The sequence below is a fragment of the Gavia stellata genome, chromosome 11, assembly GCF_030936135.1.
Source record: "Gavia stellata isolate bGavSte3 chromosome 11, bGavSte3.hap2, whole genome shotgun sequence".
In the NCBI taxonomy this organism is placed as follows: Eukaryota; Metazoa; Chordata; class Aves; order Gaviiformes; family Gaviidae; genus Gavia; species Gavia stellata.
The window spans coordinates 19,393,731-19,413,726 of NC_082604.1; the positions used below are offsets into that span (position 1 = coordinate 19,393,731).

Genomic DNA, 19,996 nt, shown 5'->3' on the forward strand with positions numbered 1-19,996 from the left:
ATTTTTATCATTTTCCCCCTCCCTGGCAGGACCAGGGGCTCAGACCCCGGGGGGGGCCTACAGCTGCCCCCCACCCAGCAGCACCAGGATGCTGAGCAATGTCTGGGGTGCCATACCCCGCAGCCATGAGGGCCAGAACCCAGCTGCTCCCCCCACCCCCCAGGCTCCCACAGGGAACCCAGGCGTCCGAGCTCCCCTCCCCCACCCCTTCCCATTTAATTTTTCCTAATGAAAGGCAGGGAGGATGGCGGGGAGCCGGGGCACCAAGGTCGAGGCTGCCTTTAATCAATCCCTGCTGCTGGCTGGGTGCCCGGAGGAGCCAGCGGAGGAGAGGCTGGGAGCTGTGGGAGGGAGGAAGCACAGACAAAGGGGGTGCAGGGTGCAACCAAGGGGCTCCCAGCAGCCAACTGCGGCACCCAGTGCTTGGCACCCCCTGGGACCTCACTATCTCCCACCGCCACCCCAAAGAAAAGGCACTATGAATGCACCACTCTGCCCAGCCAGCGCTGGGGCTGTGCCCGGATCCTGCCAGGGCAGCTTTAATCCTCTGCAGGAGACAACCCCCAAAAAACAACCCACCCCCCTGCACCCAGGCCTCAACCCCTCCCTGCCCACCGGGATGGGGACACTGGGGCTGGGGACATCCCCAGGCTCAGGCTGCTAAAGGCACTGGGCGAAGGAGGGTGCAGGGAGCCGGGGGGGACCCGGGGGGTGACCTAGAGCTGGGTGCTGGTGACAGCACTCACCCCGTGCACCAGCACGGTGGGGCCCAGCCCGCGGGTGAGCAGCTCCAGCTGGTGCAGGTAGAGCGGGTAGAGGCTGGTGTCAGCCGGCGGCCGCGGCAAGTAGAGGAAACGCACAGCCGGCGCGGGGCTCTGCTCCAGGACAAGTTTGTTAGCGGCGTGGACATACTCATCTGACACTTGGGTGGCGTTGGCTGGGAAGTTCACAGCTCCTTCCTCCTCTTCCTCCTCCTCCTCTGCCACCCCCATGGGGGCCGGCCCCCCTGGGGGTCCCCGGCGGGTTTGCCAGTGCAGGCGGGTGACGGCATCCCAAGGCACCAGCTGGATCTGGGCCTGGATGCGCAAGTCCTTGAGGAGCTGGCGCAACTTCTCCTCCTGGGCATGGGGCATGGTGCCCGCCTCCACGCAGAGGAAGAGGCGCAGGTGGGCCCGGCGCCAGGCCCGCGCCATGTTGAGGACACAGGCCATCTGCAGCAGGAAGAGGCTGCACGTGTCGGCGTAGCGGGCGCTGTCGGGCCGCAGCAGGTTGACAGGCCAGACATGGATGGCAGGTGGGGGGCTGGCAGCCCTCCGCAGCTCCCAGGCCTTGTCCAGACTTTCCAGCTGCCGGGCCAGCAGGACGTTGCGAAGCATCTTCAGGGCGTCAGCCACAATGCCCACGTACTCCCGGGCCGACAGCAGCTTGGGGGCAGTGGGTGCCCGGAGCGGGGGGAAGCCCAGGGGGACCTCCTCACGGGCACTGGTGAAGGCAGGGTGCCGGGCCAGACCATCCTGTGGTGCCGCATCGTCATAGAAGCCCAGGACCAGGGTGTTGGGGCGCATTCCGCCTGCCGGAGAGACCACACCAGCTCGGATGAGCAGAGGTGGAGGGCCCCACCAGCCCTCCTGGCACTGCAGGTGCCAATGAGCCCCAACTTGGCTTTGGCATTGCCCACCCTGGTGATTCCAGACCCCTCAGCATCATGCACCCAGGTGCCTCCAAGTCCCAATTTGGCTTTGGCATTGCCCACCCAACACCTCTCCAAGCTCCAACTTGGCTTTGGCACTGCCCACACGGGGTGCTTCCAACTCCCTTGGCATTGCCCGTCCAGGTGTCTTCAAGCCCCTCAACATTGCCAACACAGGTGCCTCCAAGCCCCAACTTGGCTTCAGCATTGCTCACCCCAGATGCCTCCAAGCCCCAGCTCGGCTTTGGCATTGCCCACCCAGATGCCTCCAAACCCCTTGGCACTTCTCTCCCTGCAGGGGCAGCGGGGTGGACCCTCACCCGTGCCCAGCCCGGGCACCACTCACCAAGGCCAGAGGTGAAGAGGAGCTGCCGGACGCCATGCCGCACCGAGGGTGCAAGGGTGAGGCTGACAAAGGCCTTGACGTTCAGCTTGTCCACCAAGTTCAGCCACGAGTCCTGCTGGGGCTGCAGCGGGTCCGAGGGCAGCGTGTCTGGGTGGGGAGCAAGAACAGCATCAGGGGTCAGGTACCCCATACTGGGGGCTCACCCTGGTGTCCCTGCAGTACCCCCCTGCAAAACCAGTGCCAAACCCTGTGCCCAACCCAGCACCCACAAGACAGGGAGGGTAAAAGCAGGTGCTTCCAGCCAGAGACAGGAAATTATACATAAATATATAAAAAAATACCCAGGCAGCCCCATCCCCCCCTCCCCAATTTCAAGCCATTAGTCACCACGGCAACAGCGGGAGGGGAGCAGAGCCCGTGCATCCGCTGGGGTGGGGATGGGGACGGCATGGCGCATGCCACGGAGCACGCATGTGCAAACCAACACGCAGCAGGATGCAAACACACCTGAAGCACATGGAGGCACAGCGTCAGGCATGAGGTGAGGATGGACACAGGCACATACATGTGCAAGGCTGTGCCAAGTGTGTGCCCATGCATGTGCTGGGTGTGTGCAGGTGTTGACCTGTGCAACGGGACCGTGCTGCACAGGGGCCGAGAGGAGCCTGGGTGGCACGTGCCACATGTGCACACCAGCACCGACACGTGCAGGAGGCCCGTGTGCATATGTAGGGATGAATACATGAGCACATGCATGTGCAAGCTTGTGCACAGGAGGTATGGGACAGACACAAGCCACCTATGTCCCCTATACCAAGCCAAGCCCAAGGTGCCACATGTGTGCCCAAAATGCTTACATTCCCTCTCTGTGCTCATCCTGCCCAGCCAAGAGCTGGGCAGCGGCGTCACCCCAAGGACTCTGGGAGCCCCCCGGCACCACAGTGAGGGGCACAGGCCACCAGCATGGGGGACAGCGCAGACCCTCACCCAAGTCCTGCAGCTCGACATGGCCCAGGACGTAGAGGCCGCTCTTTTTGAGGTCATTGACGAAGTCAATGAGGCGGGCGCTGCCCCGCGGGTTCTGCACCATCAGCAGCATCTGTGGGCGCCAGAACTTGACATGGTCCTTCCGCACGTCCAGCATCAGCAGGTACTTCCGCACCTGGAGGGAGGGAGGGAGCGAGGGCAGCAGGTGAGGAACTCTCCTTCTTTCAACCACCCCATGGGGATGCCAGCCCCGAGGACACACTGCCCAGGATGGAGCTACCACAGGGACACCATCTCGGGGACACCAGCTCTCCACCCCATGAGGGGAGAGGGCTCACCTGGTGGAAGATGAGGGCCTGGCTGATGTAGCCCCAGGTGCTGCTGGGCGAGAGGTAGTGGAGAGCGAGGAGGAGGAGGAGGAGGAAGCCCAGGCTTGCTGAGGCTGACACAGGGCTGATGAGGAACATCATGACGCAGCAGCCCGCTATGCCCAGCAGGCATGTGTGCCAGGTGAAGTACCGGAAGGTGGGCCTGGAGCAGGGAGAAGGGGACACCCACTACTGTGTGGCCCCTGTGCCAGCTGCAGGGCAGACACAGCAAATGGGGCTGTGCCAAGGTGCCAACCAGCCACCCCCAGCGAACCCCACTGTGCCAGCCCAGGGGATGTTGGGCACCCCAGATGCCTGCCGGAGAGGGCACAGAGGGAAGATGGTACTTCCCAGGACACCGGACAGCCCCTTGCTGCCAGCCCCTGGCAAACGGGTAATGATGGTTACGGGGCTGGGGCTGTCCCGGCACACCCAGGGGGCCAGGTAGCCTCGGGCAGCGCCGGTGGCTACGGCGCCCACTCAGCCTAGTGCAGGGAGGTGGAGGCGGAGAGGCGAGAAGCTGTTATTTTCTCTAATTGTTGTTTTGCCTGAAAGGTAATTAAAATCCTTTTCCGCTGCGCTTGATGGAGACCTCAGTATGGGGAGGGAGGGCACCAGATGTGGGGTGGGTGAGGTGCCCGTCGCCACCCACCCCAGCAGCCTCCCCCCCAGGCACCGCTCCTGCCCTATCCATTCCTGGGTGAGGGCACGGCTCGGGGGGGGGGGGGTAACCCTCAGCCCAGCACAGACACCAGCTCTCCCTTGGGAATGGGGAGCTCTGGGGGACGTGCGGGTAGTGCCACCCAGCCCTGCTCAAGCATGGCCTCTGCCCCAGCTATGGGACTCAATCCTTCAGAGGCACAGCACCCTGCACCAAGGGCAGCGGGCATCACCCACGAGGGAGATGAGGCTCCCCCCAGCCACTCTGCCGTGCCCCCCCCAGCTTTGGGCAGCCTTGCCAGGCCAGCCCCATGTCAGGGTACCCCGGTGCTCCACACCTGAGGTTGGGGCTGCCTGCCATGCACATTCCTCCTTCCTGGAAGATCTTCTCCTCCCCCCACCCAGGATGATCCCCCTCCCTCCCCCTTCCCCGTTAGTTTAATTAGCGCTAATGGAAAGTGGGCTCCATCACTGCTTGGCAAGCTGCCTGGGGGATGCCGGGCGGGCACAGGCTATAAATTACCTCTGGAAAGCCTAAGGGGAGGGGGCGGGTGGTATCCAATGGTGCTGGATTTATCTGTATCCGCTCAGCAAAGTGGTGCCAGGGTGTGGGAACTGTGCCAAGCCAGGGACCTGGCCCCTTCTCCTTCCCCAGGGATGGGAGTGTCTCTGCCCCCCCTAATGCCCACGAGAGGGGTGCTCAGCATCTCTGCCTGCAGAGGGGCAGTGGGTATAGGGATGGCAGGGGAACCGCAGACAGACGGATAGATGGACAGGTGCCTGCCCAGCATCAGAGCACAGCCTCCCTCCCCTCTGCCAGCAGGTACCTAAAGTTGGGGGCCGATGCCCACTCCAGTGCCAGGCAGGCCAGGTTGACGGTGGCATAAACCAGGAGGAAGAAGGTGGTCACGACCCCTGCAATGGTGTTGAGCTTCCCAGAGAAGAGCACCAGCTGCAAAGAGCATAGGTGGGGGGCACAGGGTGAATGCACCCCCTGGAATGGCACTCCCAGCATGTGCCCAAGCCAACCCTGCCGAGCCTGGGGCATGCCACAGCAGCATGCCGGGAAGGGGTACAGGCAGTGCCACACGGGCACAAATCCCTGCACCTTGCTGTGATTTATCCTTCATTTATAGGCTCAGGGAGGGAAGGGCACAGCCACAGCAGGACACCCAGGGTAGGGGGTGTACCCAGGGGCAGGGGGATGTGCCAGGCTCTGGAACACCCAGCCCAGGTGCCAACCCACCTTCGCATAGCAGAGCTGGGAAAGGAGCATTGCGGGCAAACTCACCTGCACCACCAGCCAGGAGAGGATTACCGCCATCACAGGGTTCCCACTGGCAGACGTCTTCTTGGCCAGCGCCAGCGCCCGGCCTGTGGGCAGAGGAGGGAGGTGGGGCTGGGGCACCCCGGTGGGCACTAACAGGCTTGGCCACCAGCCAGGACTCCTGTCCCCACCCTGGGTGCTGGGGCACGGGCAAGCGCCAGGGCACACAGGTGACCCAACTGGGCACATGCCAACCCATAAAACATCACCCCCACACCAGGAAGGGGGTTCCCTGGTGCCAGAGCTGGTCTCCGGCAGGGACAACCTGCCAGGTGGGTTCTGGAAGGTGTCAGCACACTCTGGGCACTCACCAAAGAGATCATCCCGGGCCAAGGCATAGAGGATGCGGGACGCCCCAATGAGGTTGCTCATGGCTGCGGACAGGGTGGCAGCATAGATGCCCACCGTGACCAGGGGTGGGAAGATACTTATGTCACGCAGGAAGCCGTAGTCTTTCTGCAGGAGGGTCCTAGAGGGAGACACAAACATACTGGCACCTGCCTCACTTGTGCCAGCATGCCCTGGCACTGGGCACACCCTGGCACCGATGGCCCCAGAAAGGGGATGGGTGGCCATACCTGTTGCAGGTGGCACACATGAGAAAAGCCAGCAGGTTGTAGACGAGGTAGGTGAAGAGCACGGCAGAGATGGTGCCCCGCGGGATGGAGTAGCTCGGGCGCTTCAGGTCCCCTGCAGACAGGAGCGGGCAGCATTAGTGCCTGCAGGCACAGCATCCCTGTGCTCTCCCCTCCAGGCTTGGCTCTCACTGCTGGTGCGATCCAGCCTGGCACCCCCTGCCTGTACCTGACATGTTGGAGCCTGCCATGATGCCGGTGCAGCCGTTGAACATCACCGCGAAGACGGAGCTGAAACTCATCATCTGCCCAGTGGTGTAGTCCACCCCGTACCCACCTGCAGGACACACGGGCACAGGCTGCGATGGGCTGTGTGACACCCTCTCCTTTGTGTCCCCACACCCAAACCATGGGAGAAACCATTTCATGGCACCTGTTTTGTGCCCACAAGCTCCCCCCACCCTTCAGCAAGCCTCTGCTGATGTGGAGGTGCCAGTGTCACCCCTCCCTGGGACGCGAGTGCCATGGCAGTTACAGTGGGCAGGAAAGCCGCTCCTCACCGCCCAGGTTGTCTCGCAGGGTGGCAATCGAGAAGCCAGTGAAGGAGCCATTCTCAGTCTCAGAGCCATTGAAGTGGGGCAGGCGGATGGGCACCCCGATGGGCTGCGTGGCGAAGAAGCTGATGAGGATGGCGCCCAGCACGCCCATGACGATGAGGAAGATGAGGAAGGTGGCCTTGGCATAGATGGAGGCACCCACAAGGCACACGAGGAGGCAGAGGGCCAGCAGCACAGTGCCGTAGAGCAGCTCATACCAGTAGCTCTGGGGCAGGACATGGACGCCTGTGCCCTCTTTTTGCCCTGGGCAGAGAGAAGCCAGGATCAGCAGGGCTCAGAGGGGGCACTACTGGGAGCCAAGAGCCACCAGCATTGTGCCAGGCATGGTGGACACCAACTCACCGGCCAGAGGGCTGGGTGAGCCGTGCCAGCTATGCTGGGCATGGTGCTTGGCATGCCTGGCAGGGCATTAGGGCTCAGGTAAGGGACACCTGCTGACCACTGCCACCACACACGGGAGTACTCACCAGGTGGGATCCCAAAGCTGTCCACCACCGCCTCCACCAGTCCCAGCACGTAGAGGGCACTGCCACACACGTTGGCCAGGAAAAACATGATTCCGATGCTGCCTCCGAACTCCGGGCCCAGGGCACGGCTGATCATATCTTGTTCAAGTCAAGGAAAGGTGCCAGCAGCCCAAACCACCATCGGGTGCCCCCACCCTTCCCTCCCAGGCCAGGGAGTCACAGCCCCAGCATGGCACCCCGAGGCCGCTGGGTGTTCACCTGATTTTGGCCCACATGTCCTGCCCTGGCAGCACCCACAGCAAAGGATACAGTAGGCTCCTCCAGCGTCCAGCGCCCCGTTGGTAGCAATGGCACACACAGACAGCACCGTCATGCCGATGATGAAGTATGCCACTGCGAACATGGCCAGGGCTTGGTACAACCCTGCATGGCCCACCACGAACCCTGCCGAGGGTGGGGGAAAGGCCGGCGTGCCCGTTAGCTGGGCACAGACCATGCCCCAGACAGGGTCCCCGGGCACAGCCAACCCCCAGACGTCCTCCTCACCGAGGCACATGGGCTGCTCCTGTCCCCCTGCCTACAGCTCCCCCCAGACATGCCACCCCCTTCCCTGACAGGGTGTTGATGTCCCCACCCCGGGGTGCTGTCACCTCCCCCCCCCACAGCAGCACCCGGGGCCAGCCCAGCCGTTGCCCCCCCACCTCGGGGCGTCTGCATCCTCCTGCTGTGCCCTGGGCATTCCCTGGGCATGGGCAGCGCAGAGGGGCACACCCAAACAGCAAACACACGGGGCAGGAGCTCTGCTGCCCGCCCAGCCCCGGCGCACTGCGGGGGGGTGCTGGGACCCCTGTGCCCGGCTGCCACCCTCAGCGGGCAGGGCTGCCTGGCACCTCAGCTCAGGCACCAGGAGCTGAGGCGAAGGCTCCCCACAGGGTTCGTGGCGAAGGCTCCCCACAGGGTTCGTGGCGAAGGCTCCCCACAGGGTTCGCCTCGCAGCCCCGCTCGCCCGCTGCAAAGCAGGAAGCAAAAGCAGCCCCAGGACGCTCCCGGCAGCCAACGCACCGCTCCCCAGCTCACCCCCTCGGGGGACAGGGCACCCAGAGCCACCCGCGGCCCTGCCCGGGGTGAGGAGGCGAACCGGGCCCGAAGCCGTCTGGCGATGCCGCGAGCAGGAAGGGGCTGCCCACGGCTGCAGGGAGATGCCCTATCTCAGCCGCAAGCCAGGCCGCAGCCATGCCCGCGGGCAGCGAGGGGGGAGCCGGGGCACGGGCATCGCAAGGAGCCCTCGGAGAGAGAGGCTGGGTTTGGGGGCACCCCCTGCGATCCCTGGAAGGCTGGAGGGTGCCCACGGGCCAAAAGCAGGGGTGGGGAAATAAAGGGGGGGCCCCAAAGCAGTGTGGGGGCAAGCAGGAAGGGCGGCTCACCCTGGAGATCTGGGAGGCATTTGAGATGTGGGGGAAGCGGGGGACTGCCGGGGGGGGGCCCACGGGCCCCCCACGGTGGGACAGTTCCTCTTCCCGGCAGCTCCCCTCCCCCTCCGCCCCGCACTTCCCTTCCAGCCCCCGCGGCCCCCCCAGGGGGACACACCCCCGGGCGGGGGGCCAGGGCAGGCGGGGACCCAGGTGCCCGCTGTGGGGTAGGGGTTGGGGATTCAGAGCCTGTGCGAGGACCCCAAGCAAGGGGGAGGGAAGGGGGTGAGTGATGGCAAGGGAGAGCTGTGCCCACAGCCCACATCTCGGGGGGTCCCCCAGGCAGGGGAAGGGGCTCAAGGCCCTCCCAGGGCCTATCAGGCCCCCCGGGCACGCAGCCAACTCCTGCCCTGGGCTTTCGGTGGGTGGAAAGTGAAAGAGGAAAAGCCTTCCCTGTTTGTGGACCAGGGCAGATGCTGCCTGCCCTGGGCCTCTGCCTGCCCCAGGCTGTGCTGGGGCATCTCCCCCCACCAGGGCCCCCCAGAGGGCTGCCACCTCCCCGGGTCCATGCCCAGCCTGCCTCCCTACTTCTCCCAGGTCGCCCAGTAACAGACTGGGAGCAGACTGGGACCCAATCTGTGCCCTGTGAACAACACAGAGCCAGGGGGCAGCTGGATGCCTGATGGGGGACACTGGGGTCCTGCCCTGGGGACACCATGTGTGAACTGGGAGAGAACTGGGGTGCTGTACTGGGGGTGCTGGAGTCCAGCCCTGGGGGATGCCTGGGGAGCAGGGGGGTCCCAGCACTGGGGGATGGGGGGACATGGGAGCACTGGGATCCCGCTTAGGGAAGGCACTGGGAAGGCACAGGGGTCCTGCCACAGAGACACTGGGGCTTCAGACTGGGGTCCCTTACTGGGGGCACTGAGGTGCCTAACTGGGTTCCTGTCCTGCAGGTACAGCAGGAGCCCTGGGGCCCGAGGCTGGAGGGGTCAGGAGGGGACACACAGTACTGGGACCCCAGCCTAGGGGAGATCTGAGGGGGCACTGAAAGGGCCCTGGGACTCCACACTGGGGGGCTCAGCAGAGGGCACTGGGGCCCCAGACTGGGGCACTGGGGTGAGCACTGGAGGGGAGGACTGGGACCCCAGAGAGGGAGGCTCGGGAGAGGGCACTGTGAGGACACTGGGTACCCAGTCTGGGGGACCTCAGGGGGGAGCACTGGGACGTCAGACTGGGAGGCTGGGGGGGATCACTGGGAGGGCGAAGGGAGAGCACTGGGGCTACAGACTGGGGGGGCTCAGGGTGAGCACGGGGGCTCCGGACTCGGGGGGCTCCGGACGGAGGGAGCCTCGGGAGGACGCGGGGCTCGGACTGGGCATGTGGGGCAGTGCTGGTGAGTCTCGGGGAGCCCCGGACGGCGGCCGGGAGGGGGGGGGTGGGGGCGGCCGGGGGGACAGCGGCACTCACCGAGGCGCAGGAAGAGGACGACGCTGAACATGGAGAGCAGTGTGGGCACCACGACGCCCAGGAAGGTGGGCAGCTTGCGGGGGGGGGCGGCGGCGGCGGCCCGGCCGCGGGCGCGCTCCCGGCCCCGCTCCTCCTCGCCCGAGCCGCCGCACAGGCGGTACGTGAGCAGCGCGCTCCGCTCCGAGCTCGCCATGGCCCGGCACGGCCCCGGCCCCCGCCGGCCCCGAAACGCGCCCCGTACCGGCCCGGGCCCCGGCCCCGGCCCCCGCCGGCCCCGCCCGCCGACCCGGGCCCGACCCGCCGTGCCCCGCCCACAGCCCCGCCCCGTATGGCCACGCCCATTACCCGCTGGATAGGCCACACCTCCTGACCCGCCCCGCCTGTCGGATAGACCACGCCCCAAGCCCTTGGCTACGCCCCGCCCACAGGCCCGCCCAACCACATAGCCCCCGCCCCTGCTTGCCAGATAGCTCCGCCCCTTTTTGACCCCGCCCACAGCCCCCCGCCCATACCCCACCCTTATCACGGCCCCCGGCCCCAAACGTACCCTCATAGTGGGCCCCCCCCGCCGCCCCCCCCCCCAGACCCAGAGGTGTCCCACCCCAACACCCCTATAGTGACCCCCCCAGCCCCAGCCTCACCCCACACCCCGAATCCCCCAAACCTCCGGCACTCCCGGGGTCTCCCCACTCCTGGTACCCGGCACTAACCCCCCAACCCGAGACTCACCCCACTCCTCCCGGCACCCCAAAACCGGGCCCCGCGCCCCTGCATCGCCACACGCCCCCTGCCCCCGACCCCCCAATGGCCGGAGTCACCCCGTGGCCAGCACCCTGATAGCGACCCCGGCACCCCCAGGCTGCCCCCAGGGACCCCGGTACTGTCCCCCGCCCCCGGTGCCCACTTCCCGCGTCCCCTCCCCCGCCGGTGCCGGCCGGGCTCGGCTGCCCGCGCCAATTACCGGACAATCGGGGCCCTCGGGGGCGCCGTCCCTCCCGCCCTCCCTCCCTCCCCGCCGCCGGGGCTGGGATCCGCCGGGCCCCGGGGTCCCACTGCCGCCGCCGCCGCCCGGGGCGGCCGAGCGCCTCGCCAATTAGGTTAATGGGGTTGGCACCGGCACCGGGGCCGGGGGGGGGGGCACGGTGGGGCCGGGCACGAACCCCACGCCGGGCTTGGGCACCCGAGGTCCACCGAGCGGTTGACCCCCACGGCGCAAGCCCGTGACACGAGTGGGGGGATCCGTGCGGGGACACCGGGGCGGAGCTCGGGACCGCTCCCCGCGGTGGAATGGCGCTGCCCCCCGCCCATCCCCGCCGTCCCCCGTGGGGCGGAGGCGCAGCGTGCCCCCGCGGTGTCCCCGCGGCCGAGGTGGGAGCCCGGCGGGGCCGGGGCTTTCATCTGTGGCGGGCCTGTCGCCGTGCCAGCCGCGGGCAGCGCCGCGCCTTTGATGTGCCACTGTAGCGGCATTGTCCGCGCCCCGCTGGCACCACCGGGGCCGGGGCGACACGGGGGGGAGCGCAGCACGGCCGGGGCTGCGGCACGGAGGCGCCCCTACCCCTAATGGGGACGGGGGCGGCGGCACAGGCACCCCTCCCGGTCCGTAAACAGGGATGGGGACACAGGCACCTCCTGCACCTAATGGGGACAGAGAGGGGAGGGTAGGCACCCCCTAAGGAGGAGAGAGACAAGGGCATGGGCACCCCCTGACCCCCAGCGGATATGGGGACACGGGCACCCCCTGACCTCTAAATGGGCCTGGGGACACGGGCACCTCCTGCCCCTAACAGGGACAGAGATGGGGGCACAGGCAGCCCCCGCACCCCAAAGAGGTGATGGGGATGTGGCTGCACCCTGCCCTGCCAGCGGCGCTGAGGCCGGGCCCATGGGCACAGGAGGGTGGCAATGGGGGCAGGAGGGCGGTGTCGGCACCCCAAAAGTGTCGGGCCAGCGACCAGTCAACCTGTAGACACTGGGGGGGACCCCCTCCAGCTGGGCAGGCAAGTGTGGCCCTCCTGTCCCTGGGGCCAAAGCTGCCCCCCAGACCCGGGCACGCTACCTGCTTGCTGCCAGCTCGCTGCCTGCCGCTGCTGCAAAGCGAGCAGCAGCCGGTGCCCCAGTCCCACCTGCCCCCCCGGGCATCCCTCCGGAGCGTGTCCCCCCTCCCGCACTCCAGGCGAGGAACGGCCTTAGTGTGGATACGGGGTGCTGGGGGGGCACCGTGGGGGTGTCCCCGGGGCAGCCGGTGCTCGGCACGGGGGTGCAGTGCCCCTGCACGGGGCGGCCCATTCAGTCAGGGTTGGGCTGGCACAGAGAGAGGGACCCCCCCGCCCCATGTGCGTCCCCCTCCGCCTCCCCACCCGCAATGCCCGCCCTGCCGCTCCCGGCCCGCTGCCCGCCTTTGAAGCCCCCGGCGGCTCTCCCACGCCCGGCCCGGGCCCCCCGCGCCCCGCAGCCGCCGGTGCGTTCCCACCCGCCCGCTGCCGCCCGCCCCGGCGCCCCCCTCTCGGGGCCCGCAGGAGGGAGGGTGGCGCGGCCGGGGCTTGGCGTGAAAATGATCAAGGGCCGCGGGCAGCGCCGGAGCGCAGCGCCCGTCTGATGCTGCCCGCCCGGAGGCCCCGTCGAACAAAGGCGGCATTGAGGCCCCGGCTGCGCCCCCCCCGCGCCCCCCGCCCCGAGCTGGCATCGTGGCGCGACATTAATGAACTCGCCTGTTTGTGCTCCCCCGGCCCCTCTCTCCTCCCACCGCCCCGGGGGCACTGTATATATCCATCCCTCCTCACCCGCCTCGGGCATTTCGGGGGCTCCCCCCCTCCTGCCCCCCTTTGCCCGGCCCGGGGATGGAGCGAGGAGGGAAGAGGACACGGGGCGCTCTCCTCGGGGTCCGCCTGGTCCCCTCTGTGCTGCTGCCGCTGCTGCTGCCGCTGGCAGAGGGGGCCCCCCTGGGCCAGGGGCTGTACCCCATGCCAGCCAGCGTCCTGCAAGGTCAGTGGGGCACGGGGACGGGGTATCCTTGCGGGAAGGTTTGGCTGCGAACGGGGAGGCTGTAGGAGCTGGGACTCCTGGGTTCACTCTCAGGAAGAGGGGGAAGCACAAGCAGGATGCACGGGTCCCTGGCAAAGCCCTGCATGCCCATGCTGCCTGGACTGGGTGGCAAATGCTGCACGTGGCACTTGGGGACACCAGGGTTGCAGGGAGTAGTGTGGTTCATGTCCTGCAGCTGCCAGCTCTCCCTCCTGCCCCGCGGTACCTGTGCCAGCCCCGGGGGACCCTCTGCCAGGGCATGCTGGCAGGAGGGGAGCTGTGGGTGGGCACAGGTACGGGCACACGTGGGGGTGCACAGGGCATGCACAGGACTGCAGACACATGGGTACATGCAGGGACATGCAGACACGGGCACACAGAGCCTGGCACACACAAGTGAGCGCCCAGGGCATGGGCACAGGTGTGCACAGAGGTGCGTGCACATGGACACACATGGGCACAGGGGGGCACACCTGCCCAGGCTTACACCCTGTTCCGTGCCCACGTTTGCACACGTGTGTTCACAGGGTCTCCACATGCAGCAGGCACACACAGGCCCAGGCAAACACCCTCCCCACACCATGTGCCCATGTGCCAACACCACCAGGGAGGTGACAGCCACGTCTGTCACCCTACGCAATGCCTGATTCCCACCATGGAGATATCGGGGCATGGACACCGGGCAGGCTGGGGGCACCCTATGGCCACGGTGGGGGGGCAGTCATGGGGGCACTGGGGGGCTGAGCACCCTGTGTGTGCCCGGCAGCTCTGTCAAGCCGGGGAACGCTGGTGCTGGAGGCAGCACTGAGGAGCGCGCTGCTGGCGCTGGAGCGGGCGCTGGCCGAGCAGCAGCGGCAGCGGGGCGCCTGCGGGCTCTGTGCCCCCTGCCTCTTCCCTCCCTGTGCCAACCTCACCCGTCACTGCCCACGTGAGTCACAGCACCCCGGCCCCCATGATCCCATCCCCAGGAGACCCTACCCAAACAGAGCACAGGGTCCCCACCCAAACACTGCCCAGGGTCCCTATCCAAATGCTGCCCAGGGTCCCTATCCAAATACCACCCCATGCCCAGGAGACCCTGCCTAAACACGGACCCATGCCTGGAGACTGTACCCAAATATTGCCTCGGGTCCCTACCAAAGTACCACCCTATCCCCTAGAATCCCTACCAAAATGACACCCCAAGACCCTACCCAAACAGTAGTACCCCCTCCCCTATAGGCTTTACCTTATAGACTGTACCAAAACAGTGCCCAGACTCCCAAAACACCCCTAACTGCTAGAGACCCTACCAGAACACCACCCGGAGACTCTACCCAAGCAGTTCCCCATCCTCTCTAGATCCTACCCAAACATCACCTGGAGCCCTACCCAAAACATTGTCCGATCCCTTGTCTCCTTCTCAGAGATCCCCCCAAAAACATATCCCAGTACCCACGAGACCCTACCAAAACATGCCGACACCGCAGCCCCATCATGCCTCCTTCCCACCCACCCCAAAGGAGAGCCCGAGGTGGCCCAGGTGGAGGTGGGCAGGAGGCAGGGAGGACATAGGGATGCCCATGGCCCTGCTGTCCTTGCAGCGCCAGCCGTGCCCCCCACCGTGCCCCCCGGCTGCCAGGCCCTGCTGGATGCCCAGGCACTGCCCGAGCTGCCCCAGCGCAACTGGGCACTGAGCCAGGCCTGTGCCCCCTACCAGCGCCTGTGCCCACCTGAGGGGGCCCAGCATGCCTGCACCCCGCTCAGTGCCCGGCTCTGCCGCCACCGCCTCCAGGAATGCCGTGAGTGGGCACCCGCATCGCCCCTGACTCCTTCTAGAAAAGGGAGACCCTACAATAACAAACAGGGCACCCCAGGGGATGCCTGGGATTGCCTGGAGGGGATATGGGGCGTTGGGGTGACAGGGGGTGCTGGAGCGGGGAGGCTGGGGAGGTGAGGGTACGGTAGGTTGATGGGGGATCTCTGGTGGGATGGGAGATTGGGGGGGATGGAGGGATCGGGGGTGAGAGGTGGAGATTTGGGGGATGGAGGCACTGGGAGCAGTGAGGTGATTGTGGGGGACGGGGCATTGAGGGGTGATGGAGAACCTGGGGTGGGAGAGGGGAGTCTGGGGGAACGGGGCAAAGGGGGGGTGATGGAGAGATTGGTGACACCGAGTCACTGGGGGTGACAAGCAACTCCTGGGGTGATACAGGCATGCTTGTTCAGGATGATGGGGATCTGGGGGGCACTGAAAGGAACCGGGGGGGAACTGGGGACAGCAGGGACATGGTGGTGACATCAGAGGGGGTGTCCCCACATGCAATGACAGCCTGTCCCCTGCAGGGATGGCAGCAGCAGCCCCGGGCCCTGATGCACCAGCAGAGGAGGAGATGCCAGGTGAGACAGGGCGGCCCCGCGGTGCCCACGCCACCCCCCCACCACGCTGGCGGGTGCCCCCGGTCCCCCGGCTGCCTGCTGGGCTGGGGGGCAGAGGTTAGCGTCGGCAGCTGCCGGGCCGCGGGGTGCCCCCGGCCCGCCGCCCGCTCGCCTCTGTGAGCACGATGAGGCTTGACAGCGCGCCCGGTGCGGCCTGACCCCCCCGGGGGCTGCCCGCCACCACCTCCGCCTGCCATGGCCATTCTGCCACTGCCGTGCCCGGCCACCCCGTGTCCACCTGGGAGAGGGGGTGTCCTGTCCGCAGGGCTGCAGGACCCACCTCTCACCCTGGCTTTGTTCCCCAGGGAGCTGCGGGCGCCGCAGGGGCCCCCAAGCCAATGCCACGGCTCCCCGAGGACGGATCATGGGTGGCAGCGTGGCCCCGCGGGGGGCCTGGCCCTGGCTGGTGTCGGTGCGGCTCCATGGGGAGCTGATGTGTGGAGGGGTGCTGGTGGGGCACTCCTGGGTCCTCACCGCAGCCCACTGCTTCTCCGGGTATGGCAGGGGGAACGGCAACATAGGGATGATGTACCTGCAGAGGGGGGCATGGGGTGGTACCCCTGTCACCCCTGTAACTTGCTGCCCACCACCCCGCCAGGAACCGGAACGAGCTGGCGTGGACAGTAGTGGTAGGCGACCATGAGCTAGGCAAGCTGGACGCGGGCGAGCGGGCAGTGCCTGTCCGGCGCATCCTACCTCACCCCAAGGTCAGTGGAGGTGGGCACCCCCCTGACCTCCCCTGTGCATGCCCCAGGGCCCCCCACTTACACCCCCACCCTCCTTCCAGTTTAACCCCAAGACGTTTCATGGGGACCTGGCGCTGCTGGAGCTGGCGGTGCCACTGGCCCCATCACCCACCGTCAGCCCCGTGTGCCTGCCCAGTGGCCCCGTGGAGCCCAGCCCCGGCACTGCCTGCTACATTGCAGGCTGGGGCTCCCTCTACGAAGGTAGGTGCCACCCCAACACCCGCAGGGTCTGTGGGGCATCCCCCTCAGTGCCCTCTCCAGTGCCCAGTGCCAATGTACCAAGCCAAGGCGGGGAGGGTGCAAAAGAGAGGGGAGGTGCCTGGGCACAGGGAACCCCGTAACGGGTGCCTTGCCTGCCAGAGGGGCCGGCAGCCGACGTGGTGATGGAGGCACGAGTGCCCCTGCTCAGCCGGGAGACGTGTTGGGGTGCCCTGGGCAGGAACATGCTCACCAACGCCATGTTCTGTGCGGGGTACTTGTCCGGGGGCATCGACTCCTGCCAGGTAATGCCTGGGGCTCGGGGGCTGCCAGGCCCCCAGCTCAAAAACCCCTTGTGGCACACAGCGCTGGGCATGCGCTGCAGCGCGGCACAGCCTGGCAATATGGTTGGGGTCCTGGCCTGGACCGATGCACGGGCATCCCCTCTGCAGGGCGACTCGGGGGGCCCGCTGGCATGCCAGGACCCCTCCTCACACCGCTTCGTCCTCTACGGTATCACCTCATGGGGCGACGGCTGTGGCGAGCAGGGCAAACCAGGCGTCTACACCCGCGTCACTGCCTTCGCGGACTGGCTCAGCCTCCAGATGGACTGTGAGTGCCGTCGGCTGTGCCGGGGCAGGGGATGGAGATACCCAGGGTGCTGTGGGGATAGATCGCCCCAGGGGGGAGATTCAGCATCTCATGGCAGCCCCGGTGCCCTCGCAGCCACCCCTGGCAGCCGGGAACCAAGCTGCTTCGACCTGCTGGCGGTGGCCCAGCTGCCCCCTGAGCAGCAGCCACCCGAGCGCGCCCGCCTCTGCGCCTTCTACGCCGGGTCCTGCCGGGCCCCCCAGGGCCGGGCCGCCTGTGCCCGCCTGTCCGAGGAGACCTGCCGTGCCAGGACGAGACGATGCGGTGAGCCAGGGGGTCATGCTGGGGCGAGGGCGTGGGGTGGGACCCCATTTCTGGCAGCATGGGGCCAGCGTGGTGCCATGGCTCTCCTGCTGCGCCTGCAGAACTGCACTCCTACGCCCAGACCTTGGTGGATCTTCTGCGCCAGGCTGGGGACTTCATCCGAAACCAGTTTGACTTCTCCTTCCTCACCCGTGCCCTGCCCCAGCTCCTGGGCAAGATCTACGGACACCTCTTCCCTCCCCGCATTCGCAGGGATGCCCCAGGTACCCTCCCGGGCTGGGCCACCCCGTGCCTGCTTGAGGGTCCCATTGGTCCCCTTCATGCCAGCAGCCAAGGCGCCAGCAGCCTGCCCTGGCACCCCCATGGGGCTCCCCTACCCCTTGTCCCTTCTGTCTCCTTCCTGTCCCCACAGGCCCGGCTGTGGCAGAGGGCCAGCCCAGCCCCACGGCAGAGAGACCCTGGAGACCCCCCACCAGGTGAGGCATGGTGGGCCACAGGACAAGGGGGGCTAAAGGGTTTGGGGAGGTGGGCAAGATGCCCATGAGCGCTGGCATGGCTTTTTGGGGACAGCCTAAAGCATTGGGGTCCTGCTCTTCCTGCAACCAGGGCACACCTGGAGGGAGGTGGGCATGGCCCCCGGGGGTGCCCAGGGCCAGCCAGGTCCCACCAGGGGTGCACAGGGCAGGGGGTGGCACTGCCCAGGGGACGCCCTGCTGTGCTTGCAGGTGGGGGACCGGGCGGCCGCCCGCCTTCGCAGGGCTCTTCGGTGCCGTGGGACCCCGGCTGCAGGACTGGGTGGAGGCGCTGAGGGCCATGGCGGGGGGCAGCTCCCCGGCACCCACCCTGGACGGGGGGCAGCTCCCCGGGGAGACGTGGCTTTTCTTGCAGGTATTTGGGGAGGGATGGGCTGGGGGGACCCCCTGCCCCTCTGGTGACAGTGCCACCAGGGACCAAAGCCCAGCAGTTCCCCCATGTCCCCTCCTGGCACCCCTTGGGCCCATCATCCCTTGTGTAGCCACAGAGGTGGCATGTCCCACTCTGCCACCACAGAGGGGGCATCTCACCCTCCCCAGCTGAAACCAGTGCTCCCAGTCCAAACACTGCAGAGCCAGCCATGGGTCTGACCCCACAGCTTAGGATCTGACCCAACACAGCCATAAAGACGTCATGTGTCCTCAATGCCCTGTCCGACAGCTGCTCAGCCGTGCCCTGTGCTCTGCCACTGTCCTCCTGGCCGTGCCCACGGGTGCCCTGTGGGTGCCCCACCATCCACTGTCCCCCCTTCCCTTCAGCAGGGCGAGGAGGTGGTGGAGGAGCTGGTGAGACAGGGACAAGCCTTCCTCGCCCAGCTGCAGGCAGAGCTGGACCTCGGCACCCCTCGTGAAGCCACGGAGCCGCGATGGGCACCCAGAGAGCTGGCGGGGACCCCCATGCCGAGCCGTGAGCCCCGGGAGTTGGGGTGGCTGGGGCCAACAGGGCAGCAGGGTCTACATCTGCTGGCTGGCTCCATGGCCGGGCAGTGCCCGCCGGCCACGTCCCCAACAGGGTTTTCACACCTCCGTGGCAGGGTCCTCTCCGAGGGAGAAACGTGAGCTGGTGCCCACAGAGCTGCCGGGTGTGGAGGAGGAGGAGGCAGGCACAGGCAGAGGTAAGCGCCCCACAGCCCCCAGCCACTGTGGGATGCCACATGCCACCATGGGGACGGTGACAAGCCCGGCCTCAGCTTTACACCCCGGTCCCAGGGCTGGTTGTTCTATGTCAGTGGGACAGCCCTCAGCCATACCCCCTCCACAGGGACCCTCTGTCCCTGCTCCCCCAGTGTCCCCAGAGCATGGGTGCTTCTCCCTTGGGCGGGCAGCAGCATGGTGCCCCGTGACCCATCCCACTCCTCAGCGCACCCCTGATGTCCCCCTCCATCTCTCTCCTGCCCGTCCCTGGGGTTGCAGCCTGCCCTGGCCTCAACGAGTCAGTGGTGCGGGTGGGTGCAGTGCGGGAGATGTACGCCTGGGTGCTGCGGGTGCCTGAGCCGGACCTGGCCATGACTTTCCAGGAGGTGAGTGCCCCATCCACCTGCTCCGAGCCCCCTGCCCCGGCAGCCAGGTGATGCCACCCCCCAGACCATCATTGTCCCGCCGTGCCCCTGGCCCCCCTGGGACTCACAGTGTTGTCATCTCCCTACAGATCCTGGTGGACTTGGGCTCCAAAAATGCCAAGGGGCTGTACCGGGCGCAGGTGCGGGCCACGGTAGGGGGCCGCCCCACAGCCTTCGCTGGCCTCGTGGGGCTGGAGAGCGACTCGCTGGCCCGCAGCATGCCTGGCCTTGTTGCTCTGGCGCTCGAGGCACTGAAAACCTAACAATGCCCTGGGGCACCATGCCAGCATGGGGACGAGGTGCTGGGGCAGGGATGTCTCATGTCCTTCAAACAGCTCCCTCCCCAGCCCAGGCTCTTCCACCCTTTTGTCCCCCATTGTGCCTCAGTTTCCCTCTTGCCACCAGCACTGCCCAACCTCCCCAGGGCAATGGAGCACTGGGAGGGCACCTGGAGCATCTCAGCCGGGGATCACAGCCCTCCTCTCCCCTGGGACCCCCGCCTTGGCAAGCCCACCCCCACCCCATTTTCCCTAGAGGCACTAGGGCTGTTATTTATTTGTACAGAGAAAGGTTTATTTTTCAATAAAGAAGGGCTCTATTTTCCAGTAGCTGGCGAGTTTGAAGCGAGTGCTGTGCCACGCGGTTGATGGCGGGGGGACTTTCCATGGGGGATATGACATTCCATTGCAT

General features: G+C 66.9%; 2 protein-coding genes across 2 annotated transcripts; one reads left to right on the top strand and one right to left on the bottom strand.

Annotated features, from left to right (window-relative positions):
• Positions 1 to 689: 689 nt before the first annotated feature.
• On the bottom strand, positions 690 to 10,109 carry SLC12A9 (solute carrier family 12 member 9). The gene is made up of 13 exons (XM_059822698.1): positions 9,917 to 10,109; positions 7,347 to 7,481; positions 7,038 to 7,175; positions 6,514 to 6,813; positions 6,183 to 6,290; positions 5,957 to 6,068; positions 5,690 to 5,847; positions 5,343 to 5,425; positions 4,879 to 5,003; positions 3,362 to 3,554; positions 3,024 to 3,198; positions 2,037 to 2,183; positions 690 to 1,570 (listed from the first exon to the last, which is right to left on the bottom strand). Exons 1-13 carry the CDS (start codon positions 10,107 to 10,109, stop codon positions 717 to 719), a joined length of 2,721 nt encoding a protein of 906 aa, XP_059678681.1. The 3' UTR covers positions 690 to 716.
• Positions 10,110 to 12,753: 2,644 nt separating this feature from the next.
• PRSS56 (serine protease 56) lies at positions 12,754 to 19,569 on the top strand. The gene is made up of 17 exons (XM_059822902.1): positions 12,754 to 12,898; positions 13,704 to 13,865; positions 14,521 to 14,718; positions 15,263 to 15,316; positions 15,661 to 15,850; positions 15,954 to 16,062; positions 16,143 to 16,302; positions 16,462 to 16,604; positions 16,752 to 16,911; positions 17,026 to 17,214; positions 17,316 to 17,477; positions 17,627 to 17,690; positions 17,940 to 18,102; positions 18,510 to 18,663; positions 18,782 to 18,862; positions 19,161 to 19,267; positions 19,396 to 19,569. Exons 1-17 carry the CDS (start codon positions 12,754 to 12,756, stop codon positions 19,567 to 19,569), a joined length of 2,415 nt encoding a protein of 804 aa, XP_059678885.1.
• The last annotated feature ends 427 nt before the right edge of the window (positions 19,570 to 19,996 follow it).